The sequence below is a fragment of the Phalacrocorax aristotelis genome, chromosome 12 (assembly GCF_949628215.1).
Source record: "Phalacrocorax aristotelis chromosome 12, bGulAri2.1, whole genome shotgun sequence".
NCBI lineage: Eukaryota > Metazoa > Chordata > Aves > Suliformes > Phalacrocoracidae > Phalacrocorax > Phalacrocorax aristotelis.
The window spans coordinates 5,014,936-5,034,050 of NC_134287.1; the positions used below are offsets into that span (position 1 = coordinate 5,014,936).

Consider the following 19,115-nt stretch of genomic DNA (forward strand, 5'->3'; position numbering starts at 1 on the left):
AGTGTGCCAGGAGAAGGCTTGCAAGCGTACGGGAGCTGTGAGCGTTTGCAGTACGTATTAACAAATCGAAGAGAAAGCCTGCTAGGCGGTGTGGGAGGAATTACCAGCTGAGTGCGTTGAGTGTTTGGGTTTGGATTTTCCATCGGCTGAACCTGGCTTAACTTCTGTCCCGCTGTGGCGGGGCCCTGGCCTTTTTGGTAGGCGATGGCCTGCTTACCACTCCACTTGTGTCACCGCTGTTGAGATTGGTGTAACGGGGGTGACAAAAGGACAAAATTGCCACAAATAGAAATCACGGGTGTAGCGCACTAGGTTTGTAAGCCTCTTGCTGTATTTTGCAAGAACTGGGTGATCGTGTGGTTTTCAGGGGTCCCTGCTGAGGAGGAACACATTATTTGTTTCATGGTAAGGAAAACATTTCCTTGAAAGGGAAGAATTCTGGACTCTTGAGACTTGCTGTGGGCTTATATTCTATCCCTAGTTGTAACATTTTGGGCATGCTGACTTCTCTGCTTTCTCTCGGTGTTATTATCAGTAGTGTTCATCAACAGTCTGAGGACTGTTTGTTACTTCTGTGGTTTAAATATTCTTTATTTTCCATTGAATACTAACACAATATATTGTAATGCTCATATACATAAATACAGCTGTTAGTCATTTAGCTTCCCACTAGAACATATCAAAGCATATCACACATATTATTAACTGTGCTAATAATTATTTCCCATCCTCAAGTGTACTTTGAATGGCTGTTATCACCCCTTCAAATAAAGTTAAAAAAATTAAAATAAGAAAATTAAGAGAAGTTATTAAAATTGAAACGCAACTCTAAACCAATAATACAATTTGTCCCTATTTCTGTTTGTTTTGTTACCTTACAGAACAAGAACTTTCCTTACTGAATTTTCTCCTTAGAAGGAAGAGTGAATTTTGGAATATTTTTTCAATGGAAAATAAGTAGAAACAAAAAACCTGCAAGTCCTAGACAATGCAACATACAAAGAAAAAGAAGCTATACATGGTGTAATATCAAGTATTCTGAACGTATTTTATATATCCCTTCCAGAGTAGAGAAGTGTATATTCTTTCATATTTGCGCTCCATTAAAAATATAGTGAAGTATTTGTAGGAATACAATACAATTCCATTGACAGTTTTCTATGTCTTAGACATTAACATGACTAAGCAGCATCAAGGATCAGCAGTATCCATTAATAACCTTCAATACTGTCTTCTAGAATACTTTTAGTACTTTACCTACTCTGTCCGTCACAAACAAAATGATCAGGGAGTTTAGAAAATCCATTATAACCGCAAAAGACAACCAATCAGCCGCAAGTAACATTGACTTTGCTGAAAGAAATGGATTTTTTTAAACAACATTTTAAAAAAGTATCAATGTATATATGATAACAGGTTCTATTTTAGTTTTTGTCTGGGACTTCCACTGATACCAGAAGGAATACTGAGCAGAGAACCAGGAGGGAATATGGCCTTATGCTGAGAGGAGCTGTTAAAATGCCCAGTCTCTGAAATTAGGAAGAAACAGCATAGGGAACCACCTAATGAGCCTTTATGCTCTTCTACGTTAAGGATTATGAGTTCTGTTCTAAAAACACCCCAATTCCTTATGTAGTGCAGTGAAATGCTATACTTGCACAATAAGAAACTGGCTGTAGTCCCTGTGAATCTCCACCTGACATAAACTGACTAGAGAAATGGATTTTCAAAAGAGAACAGATATAGGCTCAGCATTTTATAGTGAGTAGTTGACCTCCAAAAGTGACATAGGTATTAAGAACTTCACAAATTAGTGCTTGACTACAGGTAAAATTCCCTGAGGGAACAACCAAACTGATAACAAGGTTGCGTAATTCAGCAGATTAATCCCTTACCACCCTCCACTGTACCATGGCTAGTTTTACAGGTATTGTGAATGTAAAATTCTAGTGACTCACACCCTTGCAGGCTTTTAAACTCTTCCTTTAAGGCCAGGAATAACAGTGAAATCCCATAAATCCGTCATATTATTTCAGAATAAGTTAACTCAGGAAAGAATCATAGCACAACTATAGCATAGGGCAAGTAGCTGGCTGGCTCTGAAATACAATTCCATGAAACATAACCTTCTCAAGGTACAGTTGAGAGGCAATACATTGGGGTATAGTGTTTGTAAATAAATGTTGGTAGCAGATTAGCAAGGTTATCCAACTCCACTTGAACTCAGCCAGATGTCCGTAATGAGAATACATAGACATTACCCATATAATTTGGTAGGGAGTGCGTGTAGGTGAGTATAATGGGAGAAATCAGATTAAAATCAGTGCACATAATTCAACAGAACCTTAAGTAAAAGACCAAAACAAAAGACAGGATGAAGTAGAAAACACCTCAGGATTTACTGGTAGATTGGAGATTGGTTCATGACTTTCTGTTTCGTTCCTTTGCCATGCAAGGTGGTTTGAAGAAGAGATGGACAAACTGAGTTGGCAAGCACAGATGTGCAGCCAGCATTGAGAAATAAGAGATTATCTGGGTTTATCTGGGGTTTGAAATCATGCTCATAGAAAAGCTAAAAATGTATAAAGGAAGCCTGTCAAACAAGTGATGATTTATCAAGATGATTTTTGGAAATGTATTTATTAAGAAAAAATTTGGAGGTTTCAGCTGTGAAACATAGTTTAAAGTCTTTCTAGTCACATTGTAAATACTTACGGAATAGAGTTATTGAGGCAAATACTGACCAGAGCATAGGCAGCTATGGATGAAAAGGCATCAGAAAAATTAATTTATTAGAGTAGTATTGTTCACATGGAATTTTTTTTTTATTTTCAAAAAACATTTAATATTTAAAAACCCTGTTTATTACAGAAGCATACTGTTTAGGACTGGCTTCTTAAAATATACATTATACGTCTTTCTTCTTAATGTTTATTTTTCTGCTGCAGGTGCTCTCAGCAACACCATAATGCTCTGCTGTTTTTGGGGTCTCTGTGAGTACAGGAAGCAGCCAGCTTGCATTAGTTAGCCTGTGTGATTAGCTGACAGGGATGCTGTGATAAGTCTTGTTTGCCAATCAGCGCCTGTGGATGTTAGAAATGTTGGAAATTTGTATAAACATGCACAGTATTCGTGTGTGTATTTTAAAGATGGCACTGGAGCAGAAGGCTCAGTAAGTTAAGGTGAAGTGCAAAGGTGTCTAAAATCAACTTGGGCTCTCTTCCTGAGCTGAATGGTTTCCAGCAGCAGTACAGGTTTCTCACAAGTGATGCAGTAGATGTATGTAAACAAAAGACTATTTTAACTTTGAGATTTTCATGCCAAAGTCAGACTTGGTGTAATTTAACAGATACAGGTAGCTTTCCTGGAGTTGCATATGCTGCACCAGCTGAATCTGTCCTGCCACATTCAAAGTTCCCTGGATTTCAGAAGTATCTGTTACTAAACTGCATTGCAGGATAGTGGAATAAAACGACTTCACATCCACTAGCTTCATTCACACTAATGAATAAATTCATTGAGGATTAAATAATTGCAGTTACAGTAGAAAGACTTGACAGGGACACACAGAATTCATGCAAGTGATGTGCGACAGTTCAGATACAGAAATGATCCTAGCTGAAAAATAAGCTGTGTTTCTGCCTTTCAGCACAGGAGCAGCCCCATTGTCATACCAGGGGTTTGTTTTGTGCTGCTTCAGCATGAGGTGGAGAAAGACAGACCTTTACATTGCTTTGTATTCTGTTGGTTTCTTTGTAAACTTTCATAAAATCAGGTGCTTCCAGCTGTACGCAGTGCAAAGACCCATCCTACAACTGGTTCTGTACAACTGAATGCTTTTTTCTGGGTGGAGTCCTTTTTAAATCAGCGAAGCCTCAAATAAATGCAAGGTTATGTCCAGGTGCTAATTTATAGGATTGGGGTTCAATGCTGTATTTTTATGAAGAACTTCTTGGTTTATGTAAAACCCACCTGATCTTCGATATCGAGCATCTTCCATGCAGTACGAGACCGCACTGGACAATATGCCTTCTCGGGTTTATTTTATATGTGTATAATATATACACAAATAAAATGTATCACCTGCAAATAATATTTGGAATGTGAAAGACACAAAATGTAAACATTTTATTTGGCAGTTGTTTCAAACAGGTGAATAAATAAATGGAAAAGTACATCTTAATATTCTTTATAGCAACAGATGCAGTTGCACACATATTTACATATTGTGGATGCAAAGAACAGTTAATTTAATTTCTTTTTGTTAAAAAATGCAACTTCCAACACCACTAGACTTGACAATTAAAGATGAAGATACTAGTAATACTTTGTTCTAGCAATCTCAACTTTTAAAGGCATTCATCTGGAAGTAAGATAAGAGAGTCATCATGCATTTAGTTCATTTTGTCCACTTATGGTAGAAAGTCTGATGTAACCTCAGAATTATGAGTGTCATGCGCTTAAGTCAACTATGACATGTTTATAAATCAATGTAGTTCCCTTAAAACTTGAAGCAAAGAGAAAATCTCGTTTATCGATGGAGACATGTATGAAAGATCTTGGTGCCTGTACGTTTAATTCTTGAAACTTCACAAATTTTGCCTTTTCAGCATCCCAATAATAGACTTGAGTGAAAGAATAATCACTTCCAAGAATGGCATATTGATAATTACTTATCTGAAGCGGTTGGAATACCATTGACCCTCGGGATGGCATCCTTTGTAAATCCAGAAATGCTGAACCACCCCATTTCATTACTTTAGAGTCCCCAATAAATCTTGTTAAGCAAATGTATACATCCTCTTTCACTTTGAAATGTTTCACTGCATATGCATCTTCCATATCCTGGATATCAAAACGCTTAACAAATTCATTTGTTCCTTTGTTCCATTGATATATTACAGGTCTTTGGGAACTACTTGACAGAATTAAATGTGGTTTGCCGGATATTTCAAGATACTCGACATCAGTATCTCTGTACCAGGCGTGCAGAGACTGATGGGAATAAAATCCATTCCCATTCCATTTGTAAACCGTGGTGAAACCAGCTTTTGAACTGTCTGCAACAACAAAATACCAGTCTTCAGCAATCCTGAAAGTTTCAATGTCATTGGGTTTTCGGATTTTAAGGATCTCAATATCTTGAATTTTTATAAACTTATTAGCAAAAATATCTCTTTTATATATGTGGGAGCCTCCAAAGAGCTGTGCGACAATGACATACAGCTGACTCTCAATAACTATAGGTTTACACACAACAGTTGAAGTACCTATAAAAACAAAAGTGAAAGACAGGGTTAGCATCGCTTTTTGGATCAGCTGTTGTAATGTTATTTGTCGAGCAGTGTTCATACCTGTAATGTTGTCATAATTCCTGAACATCACTTCTACGTGGTCCCATTCAAGAAAGATGCATTTTCCAGTAAAAGGCTGAGCAATAACCACATGTTCATCATTCATGTATGAGAAAGTATCTACTGACAGAGATTGGTATGGCAGGGACTGATAAACTTCAAATTCTGTAAAAGTGCACACAACACATGATAATTACAGAGGTACTTCCCATACTGCGCTGAAAAAACATCTGCTTAACAGATACCAATTTATTACAAATTACAGTATTTCAATACTAGTCCAATTTTCCCATTGATGAAGGAGCCCTGCAACTTGTTTTTCAATCTTTCTCAATTGAAAGAGGTGCTGTTTTAAGCCCCAGTTCTCCACACCCTTAAATAGCGTGTTAAAGTCTGAGTAGAAGCTGCAATGTAAGACCCCACTCCCAAGTGATTCGCATGTCAGACTTACACCTGCACAGAATTCATATTGATTTTAGTGGAAGTTCCATCCAGTGTGCAGACTTCCTGCAAAAATGGACCCGAGAATAAAAAAATATATAGCTTTGAATTTAATTTAACAAGATTAAATAATTTGAAGCACATTACCTGTAATAATGCAATCGAATTCTTTTGGAGAGAGGCTATTGATTTTGCGCTTCTTATATTCTGGTGGGCTTTCACAGTAAATGTCTTCAACTGTTGCATTGGTGCTGCCCAGCCATTCCACTAACCATTTCAGTTTGCAGTCGCAATTAAATGCATTGCCTCTAAGATCTCTAAAACAAATAAATCATTCATTGAAAAGAAGTAGTCAGCTGATGGATTCCTCCTTGTAGGACAACACAAACTCGGCTCTTGTTAAATATGTGCCCTCTTGCTTATTCCCAATTGATGCCTTCCTGGATTAATTTGTCCTGACCCATAGTTAAATCTACATACCAGAAACCACACAGATTTAATTCTATTAAGGAAATCAAGGAGAACTTTACTCAATAGTCACTAGGAAATTTTTGTCGCTATCCCCAAGTTTACAGGTGCACAAAAGCCTAGCAAATTGTTGTTCCCATATTTCAGGAGGCTGTTTCTTTTGGATTAGCCTTTCTCGATAACAGCATTCTAGATAACAAAACCGGAATTAATGTAACCCTGTGGTCAGCCAGTCAGTGTTTGCTGTCTCCTTTGGATATACTCATTTAGGGATTTAGGAGACACAAACAAAGGAGTTCTGTTCAAGTCTTTTACAGCTGTCTTCGGTCAGATTTCAGATCGTATGTACAGGAACAGGCAAGCGCCAGGACCAGGCTGTGAAACCACCTGGCCATGGTCAGTCATGCCAAGTAATGCTACCAGCTACACTGACCATCTCCACAACTTACTGCTGCAGCTCTACACAGTGAATTCAGCCTGCCTTGTTAATACGGGGCGCGGGGAAAGGATGTTCTGCACTCATTATCCCAAATCAGGTGAACCTGAATTTGGTGTGTAATAAACAGCATATTTCAGTGAAGCAGCCATAGGATTGATCTGTTCATCTATATTTCATACGTTTACTGGTATTTAAGTTATATATTTAAACAAGTTCATATTTTGGTTTGGTTGCAATTAGATTTAGTATGGGATATGGTACTTACAACTACGTGCTTTTGTGATAAAAGATAGCCTTCCCAGAAATTATCTGCGCATAGAAATGTTATTCATTAAATATCTTCCATGTTCCCCTCATGCCATGCTCTCTCATGCATCCCTAAGGATACTTCCTTCTTATTCACGAAGTCTTAATGAACATGCAGCTCTCTTACCTAACTACTAACACTATTATTTATCTTCATAACTGGTGGAATTTTAAAAACTAAAGCAAATTATCAACCACAGTAGACAAGAACCAAGCCTACCCATACTGGGTAGTCTCTACCCAGTAATAAGTGCCCATTACTGGCTATCAGTTTGAATGGTTACTCAGAATGTCCCCTAAAATAATCTCTTTATATTTTTAGTATAATTAATAGATTAATTAATTGCTTTCTTACACATTTGTTAAAGAATCCAAGCCTTTGAATATGTCTTTTGGAAGCGATTGGAGATTATTATTTGCGAGGCTCCTGTAAAAGAAGACACTTCAGTATCAGTGCTAGTTCATGAAATTACACATTTTTGCAAGGTGTGATGCTGTGTGGGGTTTTTTTCTTAAGGTAAAGAACCCAGGTACTCTCCAGCACTTAATTCTAGAAGAATGCTTTTAAGAATAGCTCATTTACTTTGTGACTCTTTCTCCCATAAAATGCCATACCTGCTTCTGCTTTCTGACTCCTCAGCAGCCTCGCAGCATTTACAATACTTCGCTTAGCAGGGTAAAAAGTGCAATCACCTCTGGTGTTTTGCCAATGCCATTATTTTAAAATGGTTAGTCATGATTTGATCTACTGATGTTTTCCGTATGAGATTCCAATACGTGGTGTTCATATTACTGCAATTTCCCCGCTTTCTGGAAATCTCTTCTGGAAGCAAAATCTTAACACTAGGTTTCATTCCATTGGATTTAGGCTTAGCTCATAGTTTTTGGAAATATGCAGTAATAGACAAGAAATTGCTGATCAGCGTCAATATCCTTCCTGGAATGTGTGTGTGCGTGCGTGCGTATGTATGTGCGAGACCAGCAAAAAACGGCCATTAATTCCCAATTTCTACTGTTGGGAAAACTCATTTAAATTCAGTGAGTATTCTAGCTAGTAAAAGTGACAGGGAAATGCAGGCAGGCTTTGAACAAGAAATATATTACATTTCAGTCAGACACCGCTGTCTGAGTCCACCAAAGGTCTGGGTGCTCCAAGATGTCACCAAGGGCATGACAGGAAAAGAATAATGTAGGGTATAGGTCACACCTCTTTTGATTAACAAAATTATTTACTACTTATGAGAAGAAATGAAAATGGAAAGAAATCATTCTAGTTTAAAGTCCTGGTTAGAATCTGTAGCTAGTAAGACCTAGAACCTCTTCTGTTTTCACTTGTAAACATAAGAGCTATATTTTAACTACAATTTCCCTACCCAATCAAAGCCACTTAGGCATAGAGTTAAATTCAAGAACAGGCCCAGATGCACTGTGTCTACTGCCTTGTCTAAAATTAAGTGTTTGCCTTATCAGGAATAGTAAATACAGGATGATGCCATTAGTCCATTCTGACTTCACCACTCTCAAAGTACATCTGATTGTAACACTGTTTGGTGTAGGTATCATGCGCTTCACTTGGGCTTAATTTTACACTCGAGCAATTTTTTAAAAGTCAGGTGACTCATGTGGAGAAAGCTAAGTCGACTTGCAAGCTGAGGCAGGTTTAATGCCCTATATATTCTTTATGAGCTGGCTATAGCAAACTGAAAGGGATGATGTGCTTGGAAGTACCAGTGGTTCACCCCTGCCGCAAGAATATGACTGACAGGAAAATTTACACAATACTTATGCATTTGCCAATTTTTGGGTGAAAATTATGCGGTTTGTATTCCACTGTTAAAAGCATATATTAGAAAACACTGGCTTGCCTCGATGGTGCTGTACATGGTATTTGGTTTATAATAAGAGAGTAAAGGTTGAATCAAGCATGCAGTTAAGCTTATGGCCACAGTTCTGAAAGAAAGACAGTCAAAATGATATCTTGTGAGTAGAAATTATTTTAGAATCTTAACTGTAAGATTTTGACATCAAATTAGTAAATTTGTTAAAAAAAAAAGAAGCTACTTTTCTTTAATTTTCCTTTTCTTAAAACTGCTCCAAGCACAGCATGAATTGTGTTGCATAACGATAAATACTAGATGGCTCTATTTTACAATAAGGACATACTGTAATTATCACAGTTAATTGCATTATAAAAATACAAATGTTTGGATAGCTTACTGCATTGCAAAAGTTATGCTGTGAAAAGGAAGCGAGCAAAATAAATAGAACAAAGTTAATCTCTAACTTCGTGGCAGTCATTTGTATGCTTATTTACTATGATGCTTTTTAATATATTTTATGTACACAAGTAGTCTCCTGTTTCTTAAATGCAAAATGCCTCAGGTTGGCAAATGCTTATTCTTAACGTGTATGTGCAGTTTTCCCCAGAGGGTGGGGAGTGGTTCTGCAAGCAGATTAAACTAGTCACATTGTGGGGTTAATGGACCTGCCTTTGCAGTTATTTTCTGCAAATTTCTCATTGTCTTCGTGAGTAGTGCTCCACGCGCAATAGCAGCATGGCGCACAAATCTGCGTCCCAAAAATGTGCGTGCAACCACACGCAAACCGCAGTGGCTCCTCAAATGTGCTTCTCTCTTTTGCATACGTTTTCTCTTAGGAAACTGCTGAAGCATCCCTAGAAACCAACGTAACAGGCAAGACAAGATGTTACTCTTGGACTGCATGCTCTGTAGAGAAGAAACTGTGCCTTCCTCTGTGTTAGAAAAGCAATTTGCTCACTGGCAGCAACAGCTACTAAATAAGTAATTGAATATGATAAATAATGTACTGGACCCATTTGTGAATATAAAGCTATTCATGTGCATAAATATTTTGAAGATAGGGTCCCAGTTACCAGCCTTATCCAATTATCTGCCTTTTTTAACAATGCTGTAATCATGCCTATACCTCTAATATGGATTTTTATGGGGTGTGTGGAGCCTGTTTATATACCGGTTTCCCTCTCCTCTCTCCTTTTCCTCAGACCTAGAGCCATTCTATAAGTAACTGTATATACACAAGCAGTCACAGTAGGCTCAGTTTCAGCCAGCTGAGAGTCTTATCTACTCTGACCAAAAAGGGATAAGTAAAGTGGTTTATGGTACATTTATTATATGGGGAAAGATGTGGTGAATTGCAATTCAACTACTATATTTATGCATTAACTATTTCAAATGGAACCTTTGCTTTCTCTCCTGTGTCAAAATGTAGGAAAGAAAAAGTTGTATGACCCTGTTTCAAAACCCTCTTGGACATTATTGTGTTAAGGCCAAAAGGTCAGAATCCACTCCCTGCCTATGACACACACCCCGAGATATATGCTTCAGAATACAAATGCTCAGAGCTGGGTATAAACCCATGTCAGGCACACCCCAGATGTTTTAGCTTCCTTCTTTTACATTATTCTTGTATTTTTAACGTTTTCTTACAGTACATGTTGTATCTTCAATAAATTTATTACTTGCTAAAACAAAATTTTTGTTAAAAGATAAACTTGATGTAAGATAAAGAGACAAAAGCCTGTCTAAACACTATCTTGCTAGGTCAGAGCATGAGGATGCTACTCCTGTGTTTGCAGTGAAATGTTACAGGTATTTGTTGCCAGTGTGCATTGCGCCTGCTGTGCACAGCGTGAGAGAAGCCTCCGTGGGCGTGAGCATGGGAAGCGTTGCTCCCAACAGCCACATTAGCATCCAGAGTGCCTTTGACTAATTTCCCCTCTCAGCTCAGGGTGAGGGGGCTGCAGCATGTCAGAGGGCAAGGGTCTGACCGCATTTGCAGGACAGCTGAAGGGCTGAGCAGCAGCAAAAGGCATGTTAAGCAGACCCTGGTGTTGGTACGTGACAGACCCTGACCATGGGGCGATCTGGCTCGTGCGCAGCAGAGGGCAGGGTGCAATGCAGGGCTTTGAAGCCAATCCTGTCGAACTGTAACAGCTGATATGCTGGTGACGGTTAAGTGGAAGAAGTGGATCAGTAAGTCATAATAAGAGCGTCTTGTTGCAACTCTTCTATTTAAAATTGTTCGGAGTGGGAATTTTCAAATTTGATTTGGTCAAATTCTGCTGGGTACAGGCACTGGCTGAAGTGGACGTGGGTACAGACAGCGATGGCTGGTCCCAGCTACAGGGGTAATTTTCTCCTGGCTCCACGCCAGACGGGGGTAGCCGGGAAGAAGTGTGCGTCCACCCCTCAGCCTCTCACCATGGTGGCACCTCAGCGCTGACCACAGCTCCCACCTTCCTCCTCTCCAAGTCCCACACTGGGACTCACCTTGTCAGTGCCAAGCTTTCCGACCCATCCTGCTTTCTCCCTGCTCCTACATGCTCAGCTGGAAATCCCCAGTGCGCTGAGCAGAGAAAGTTGGGGAGCTACTGCCAAACGTGTACTGTGTGGAAACTGTTAGGGTCTTGGCCTTCTACATGTACCACAGTTTGGAAGTCTTTGGTGGAAACACAAAGATTAGCATTCTAGTTATGTTACTTTTAATACCACTTAAACAAACGTGAACAGTTATATATCAAAATGTGAAATTAGACAACACTGTGGTCCAGTTACTATATTAAATATAGCAAGCAATATATTCAACCACTTTACTTACAGGTGAATTAAAGATTTCAGTCCTCTGAAAGTATTTCTTGAAATTGACTTAATGCTGTTGTTCTCTATGAACCTGTAACGGGTCGTAAAGTCATTCTGGTCAAAGCAATGCCTGGAACTTGGAAGCCCACCCACTCTATTCAATAATGCCAGGAAATACACTTTTTGTCCACTCACAAATATTCTAGATGAGGAAGGCCCATGAAAGCATCATCACTTATAACATCAAAAGTGTTCGATGTAAACAACCTGTGTAAAGAGATGCAAAACAAAAGACTATTAGGTTATTAGCGTCTTCAGAAAGCGGTTCAGCACGCCATGGTAGGCCAAATTTCCACTGCCTGGTTTCGTGGTTTTGTCTGTGCAAGCACTACAGGATCGTAAGGCTGATATAATGCACCGTAGTCGGGTGCAAAGGGAAGGATCCAACAACTCCTTGCTTTGCAAACTGGGGCCATCTGATAAAATTCCATTGACTTCTGTGGGTTTGTCATGCCAGTGAAACAGCGGGGTTGTACAAGCACTACGGGAGACACACTTGGACGGCAACAAAAAGTTCAAGTACTACAGAGGTCTAAATTGTCTTGATGAAAACTTACTTTTGATGACAATATAGGGAGAGTATCCATCTGGTTTGCCAGACACCGTGTTGAATTTGCACCACTGACAGCCAGGAAAATCCCTTAACTTATGATTTAAACTTGTGAGCGTATTTGACCTGAGGGTACTGAGAATTTATTGAGAAAAAAAATGAAAAATCTCTTAATTTAGTCAGTGCTCAAATTGGAACTATTTTTAAGACCACATTATACCTGCTGGAGATAGCCCTTAGTGTGTGCATGTATTTTTCATCCATCTAGCAGGAAAAATACCAGCAACACATTTAATTTTATGTAATTTTGTAAACATTAAAAGTGGACTAGCATTGATTTTTCCATCTTTATTTATGCTCATCAGCCATGCTTACATCTTTCTGTTGTAGTTCAGCTCTGGACTGCCACACCCTTAATATAGTGAGGCATTGTCAAGTACGATGAACTTTACCCCAGTAGAATACTAGATGCACAGCTATATTTTATCCAGTTGGACCTGATGGATAAATAGATTTACACTATGACATTCAGGAATTCAAGATTTCCAAGTATGAATTAATACACTTAATGAGTTAATCTCTTATTTTGAAGTTTGCATTAAGAATAAATTGCTGTTGAATTATTTTCTCATTTGGCCGTTGAAGACTGTGCTTCTTCCGCTTTAAATATGTTCCTATATATGTACAAAAAATATAAGGAGGACATTCTTGCCTTTTGTTGGAAACAACAAATACTTCTTTTAGAGGAAATTAAGTATTTTAATAAAATTTGTGAAACAGAAGACCAGTTTAGTAAATCTGCTGCCTCCAAGTAATTTTACTTTTCTGAGGCGATTTGACCGGCTAATTTTTCCTTTTCTGCACTCTACCCTCCTTGTAATTTAAAGAACAGGGTGACATCTCTTTAAATAGTATAGTTATTTTAGAGATTGCGAGGCTTATAGCATAGGTCTTGCGCTTGGTGAGCTCATTTGCCTCCCATCTCATACCTTACCCCAGTGGCCATATCGTGCGTACTTGAGGCAAAAAGTGGCTTTTCTCCCACTCCTTGACCTTGAACACCAGATTTGCTTGATCTGTGACCCACCAGCTAGCTATTTCTGGGACAGAGGCTGAAGATACTGCACTGTGGCTACATGGCTTAGCAGGAACTGTATGCTGCTAGCAGGTATGGATCCTGGTGCCATGATTACCTCCCTTCTTTCTATGGGCTTTCATGTCATCAGTTTACAAGGATACCCTCAGCACGTTGCTGATACATAGAGTTACAAGTGCTGGAGATGAGAGCAGGAGATTTTCTCAACGTTTAGGGAACACTCCTGCTGACACTTCACTGTAGCTGTGTGGGTCCTTCGTATTTTTGTCGTCACATGAAGAGCACAGAGTGTGCCATCCATACTATTCAAGAAAAAAAGCTTTCCTGGCCTTGGACTTAGGAGTAGTGTTTAGCACAATGAGACCATGACTTTTCCAGAGACCATTGCCTCCGCTACAGTCAAAATAGTAGCAAATAATAATAGTGGCAGATAGATTCCACTCTTAGAAATGTGTGACTGGCATACTGGAGATACCAAGTTGCATTTGGACTCTAAAAATGTAATGCTGAAGACTATTATGTAAAAATATGCATAGGTTGCTAAATCTTGCTATTGGCTAAATTAAGCCTACCAATACAGCTATAATCATGCAAAGCTAAAACTTACTTCAATTTTTAATTAACCTGAGTTTTCCATATTCTTATTTTCCTTGCTATCTTCTGCCAAAGGCAAAACTTTTTCTTTCCCACTTACAAACTGGAGTATTGGCCCCACAGATACAATCCTGCTTCTGTGGTCTCTGTTTAAGGAGTCATTTGCCTTAGATCAGCAGCCTGACTTTCCAAAGATGGCAAGCAGCTCAGCTACCATGTTAGAAATACAGCTGGAAAAGTGTTCAGCAGTATTTTTAGAAATGCTAGGTAGCAGAAGTAATCTGTGGATTGTTTGCACCATTTTAACAGATCTCTTGTCAAAGCCCCTAAGGGAACAAAACCTGCTTTTCTGGGGTCAGAGCTTTTGTTGCAGCATTGATTAGCAGCAGCTTAAACCATGCCTTTCAGTGAAGTATACAGCAGCTCATGCAAATTATTGCCATTGCTGAAACACCAAAAGCCATGGCCAGAGACACAGACCCCACTGTGCCGGGCACTGTAATAACTCAAAATAAAAAGACTGTGTCTGTCCTACTCCACCCTACCCAGTTCTGCCTCCCCTGGCAGTGAGATCGCTAAGCGTAGGTGGCATATCGTAGCCAAGAGAGATGATGTCCTACTCACTCTCTTCAGATACAAGCTGCACCAATGCTGCTATTTCTTTTTTTCCTTCCTTTGAAAGGCCCATTGCAGGAATTATGTGAAATGTGTCCCTTTTGTGATCCGTGACCACCTGGGAAAAGCTTCTCTTGAATAAAGCACCATGGAAAAGCATTTAGGTTTCCATAGTAACTGCATTTACCTATTTACCCTGTATCCAAAATTGTACAGTACGTCTGCACCTCCTTATCAGCTCCACTTGAGGTAGCAGAGTACAGCTAGGGTCAGGGCTTCAGCTACCCGGGCACCAGCAGTTTAATCTAACAGCCGTAGGGCTCCAACACATCAACATTACACCTCTGGCCACATCTAGAGTGCACGGGAAGTCACTCTGGGACAGACGACCAATTTTGATTTTGATCACATCGGGGAGTCTGTCTTGCTGGATTTCTGAGACAAATCTGGGTGTGTGTCAGGCTGGCAGCACATCCACTATAAACAGTTCAGGTTACACCCCCTCTACCTCCGTATAGCTTGCAATTATATAATCATATGCCCACATTTCTAGGAAAGCCTGTGAGCCTATAAAAACCCTATCTAGAAATGCATCTATTATTTAAACATCCCAAAATATTCTCTTTCTGCATATACCTCATAGCAGTATTTGATTTTGAAATAACGGCTTAATTTTTTTTAATTGGAAGAAAACCTTCATTACTTTTTTGGGTTTTTTTGAAAGAATATGAAGGAACAAATAGGGTCAAATCCAGGCGCTATGAAGGCAAAACTCCCACTAAAGTGACTAAACTTCCACAGAAGTCAATGGCAAATTGACATGAAAAGGGACTTCAGGACCTGTCCCACTGCAGTGAAGGGCCTGATCTGAGGGGTTCTGAGCTCACAGTCGATGGGAGTTACAAATGGGCAGCTTTATATTGGATTCAGGCCCCAGGACTGCAGAAAAGAAACAAGAATAGTTGTTGCAATGCTCAAATCCCTACTGTAATGTTAATTAAAGTATGATAAAGATAGCATATGTTCTGTCACTGAAAGCTTCAGCATGTAATCATTCAAAGTAGCACTGACAACAGATAGCCTCGCAAAATACTAAGTAGATACACTTTAAAAAAAATTAAACATGCACTATCTTTCAAATTGCTAAAAAGTCTTGTATTTTGTCATCTAATGAATCCTCTCTTGCTGTTTCTTATAAAATTAATACTGAGACCCTTTCTATAATATTTATGGATACATATACATTTCATAACAAAAATTGTATCATATAAATATTTCTCACAGAAGCTGCAGAGATGGTGTGAGCAAAAAACTCCCTTCTGGGATTTTAGTAAAAGCAGATCTCACAAAGGATCTGGAAAGAAGAAAAAAACAACCTTATATTAATGTAGTCTTATATATCCGTGGTTATAACACTGATCTGGTCATCACAGAAAAATTTATTTATATAAGTAAAAAAAAAAAAGAATGCTACAGATTTCATGTAGTATAGAAGTATAAAATGGGATGTGTGCACATACACAGACAAACAGACAGACAGATGAAAGAGATGTTAAAATCAGGATTCAAGGATGCAGCACAATTTTAACACATTAGCTGATGATTCTGAATGCTGGAGGTACTCCCTGCAGCAAGCATCCTTCCGTATGCACTGAAAACACCACACATCCTAGTTCATTTTAAATCATAAATTAAATAACCAAATGCTTACAGCCCTTACAGTGAGATAACATCAGGCGGAACGCTGCGAGGAATAGATCTGGCATTTTCACATAAAGCATTATCTTTGGTACAAGTACACCAGGCAGGACATTTTGGCTTCACTGGTTTCTTCCCTTCAGTCAGCAAAAGCACAGATAAAAGGCATAAGAAATAAGCAATTCTTCTAAAGGGTCTGCTGGCATTTCCCATTCTTTTGATCCGCTCTCGTTCCAGCCAGTTGAAAGAATATCCCAAAACATGAACAGGGGTTCTTTATTCAGCCATTGGATGTCTTTCTATAAGTCCAGGTCAATATTTGTCTCTGCTTTCCCAACCCTTTTCTTTCTCTTTCACTCTGTTTTTGTAGACAGAAACCTGCAGCTGATCTGTATGTTTCCACTCACTCAGGCAACGTACTGCTCAGAGAAGAGACCTGCGAGGTGCTGTAAGATGGGGAAAATCCAACCGGCTGAAGGGAGAGAAAAAAAAAAAAAAAAAAAAAAAAGACTTGCATCACCACAAAAACACTGAGCACAACACAGCATTAGATTGCAAAGTGATGTAACTGAGAAATACACTGCTTTCTGTTTTCACAGGGAGGCCCTTTCCCTGTTACCAAAAATAGTACAGCATTATGTTTTGCTGGTGGGTGGGTGAGTGGGTGTGGGGTGGAGTGTGTGTGTGTGGGGGGAGAAATCAGTCATCTCTTACTGGATCCCTACAACCTCGTGAACCTTGGAGAATTATGCTTCACATACTGCAAGCAGCAGAAGTAACGGCAGTATCCACAGGAAAATGAAATCAAGTGAAACCATCAAAAGCATTGCTGCAAAAGCTGTTAGATTAATTTTTATCCTTAGCCCTTATTGCACATATTTGTACCACTGAAAAACAAGCTGCCACACATGGAAAATATTACAATGTATGAGAGAATGCCTACAACTGTCATTCCTAAACAAAATATTTAGCTTTTTTTTTTTTTTTTTAAGAAAAAGACTCATTCTTCTTTGAAACATGTTTTCTGAGCTGGTTGTTTAAAGTGGACCAAGCACTGTTCAAAATGGTCAACATTAATTAAAAGTTGAAGTTAAAAAATTTATTTGCTAGGAGACTGCTTTGACCATTTTAATGGAAAAAAGAAAATTGTTATTTAAACACCAGCTATGTTAAACCTGTAGTTAAGAATGGACCTTCTTTGAAAAGTGACAGAGCAGGGACAGATCTTGATGAATCTTTACAGTACCGCCTGGATGCTGCAATGGAAATCAGTGCTAGGTGCAGTATGAATATTCTGTAAAAAACAGTCCTCAGCCTGAAGACTTTACAGTAAACTACATTAAATATTTTATAGGGAACTTAAGCAGCACCTAAGTGTTATTATATAAAGAATGGTAAGACAAAACTAATGAATGCCAAATAGCTGGAGAGCCATATGGGATGATTTTATTTTTTCCAATATGGGATTGCTATTAGAGGAGTTTTGCAAATTTTAATAGGTCTTGACACTTCCCCGTCAGACTGGCAGCACTCTTTGCATTACACAGATCACAAAGTCTACTAGGGTCAACCCGATGGTACAGAAGTTCAATGCAATCACACTCACTGTTGGCTCCTTCACGTAGGCACTGTCTCCTTACCAGGAGACACCTGTAAAACAGAAGATTTCTCTTCGCTGCTGGGTACTCCCCCTTTGATTCCACATAGCCACCTGGCCTGGCCCATTGCTCCTGCTCTACAGGCCATGAAAGCTCAAGACCGACACTGGGCCACGTCTGCCTTCCTCAGGAATGATGCCAACAAGGCCCAGCGCATACCAGATATGGGTGCCCAGTGGGAATCTCAGATGCTGTGCATGGAAGATGGCAAAGGGGGAAAACAGCCTGCAAAACTGCAAGAAACTCAGCGTACGGACACCAGGGAGGCCCCCAGCACTGCTGAGTCCTTGCCTGGGCAGCAGCGGAGGTCTGTCCCCGTGGGCTGAGAGGAGACCTGCAGAGGTGGGGCTGCATCCTCTGAGGGACTGGGGGTGACCAGAAACATCCGGAAGGCTCTCAGAGGCAGAGGGCTGCCGCTGAAGGCCCTGCTGGGAGCGGGCTCTGGTGCATCGGCAGGCTCCCCGCCTGGCACCCAGGCCTGCGGAAAAGGGCAGCTCGTGCTTTCTCAGCTCCTTCGCTCTCTGCGGTGTGTTTTTTTCAAAGCTCTTTATTAATTTAAGTGCGGGCCCATGTTTTTGCTCATCAGGAAATCTTCCCTGTCAGCATTCTCTCCTGAAGCAGGATTGACTTCAACTAGGAGTGACACAGAGCTGCGATATGTCTGAGCCCTTCCACCTTCTGTAAGAAAATGGTACAGAATTACAGTAACCAAAGCACTGAAATCATTATAAAGCAAATGTCGGTGCCTTCCCCTGGGTATAAAGGTTACTTCTTGCTCTGGAAATGATCTAACTGTACAGTTGAGAAGGGAGCTGGGTTTGTGGGACTTGTATAAGTAGGGTACACTATCTTCTCCCCTCTGTGATGGCCAAAAGCACAGACTTTGGTGAGGTGAGAACAGAAAATTCTCTAACTTTTTGCTGAAAGAGAAGAGGCCTGTTGTTGTTTGTTTGTTTGTGTGTTTATTCCTGGCAAAGCTACCCATCGCCATGGCAATATTTTGCCATTGATGGTGTAACCCCATGTTTCATTTCCTTCGGCTCATTCACTGAAATCCACCATCAATTACTTAGGCATTTCTTTTTAGTTAATACTCCAGCCACATTGTGAACCTCCTGAAAACTTTGCAGTGTAGCGGTTTTTCAGTAACAAAAGCACATTCTGCAGCAGGGCAGTAACCCGACTCCAGTTTTGTCCATGCAGAGAACTGCCTGGAA

At 39.6% G+C, this 19,115-nt stretch overlaps 1 protein-coding gene across 3 annotated transcripts in view; it reads right to left on the reverse strand.

Annotated features, from left to right (window-relative positions):
- Positions 1-451: 451 nt before the first annotated feature.
- The window catches only part of LGI1 (leucine rich glioma inactivated 1), a 34,779-nt gene continuing 16,115 nt past the window's right edge, over positions 452-19,115 (reverse strand). For 2 of the 3 annotated variants that reach the window (XM_075108145.1, XM_075108146.1), the window contains exons 2-9: positions 16,263-16,712; positions 15,825-15,896; positions 11,823-11,894; positions 11,647-11,718; positions 7,364-7,435; positions 5,943-6,112; positions 5,355-5,519; positions 452-5,270 (exon numbers count right to left, since the gene is read on the reverse strand). In XM_075108145.1, the coding sequence (XP_074964246.1) occupies positions 4,453-5,270; positions 5,355-5,519; positions 5,943-6,112; positions 7,364-7,435; positions 11,647-11,718; positions 11,823-11,894; positions 15,825-15,896; positions 16,263-16,453 (1,632 nt within the window). In that variant the 5' untranslated portion in view covers positions 16,454-16,712 and the 3' untranslated portion in view covers positions 452-4,452. The remainder of the gene's footprint in view (positions 5,271-5,354; positions 5,520-5,942; positions 6,113-7,363; positions 7,436-11,646; positions 11,719-11,822; positions 11,895-15,824; positions 15,897-16,262; positions 16,713-19,115) is intronic. The other variant, XM_075108147.1, reaches the window with a different exon arrangement.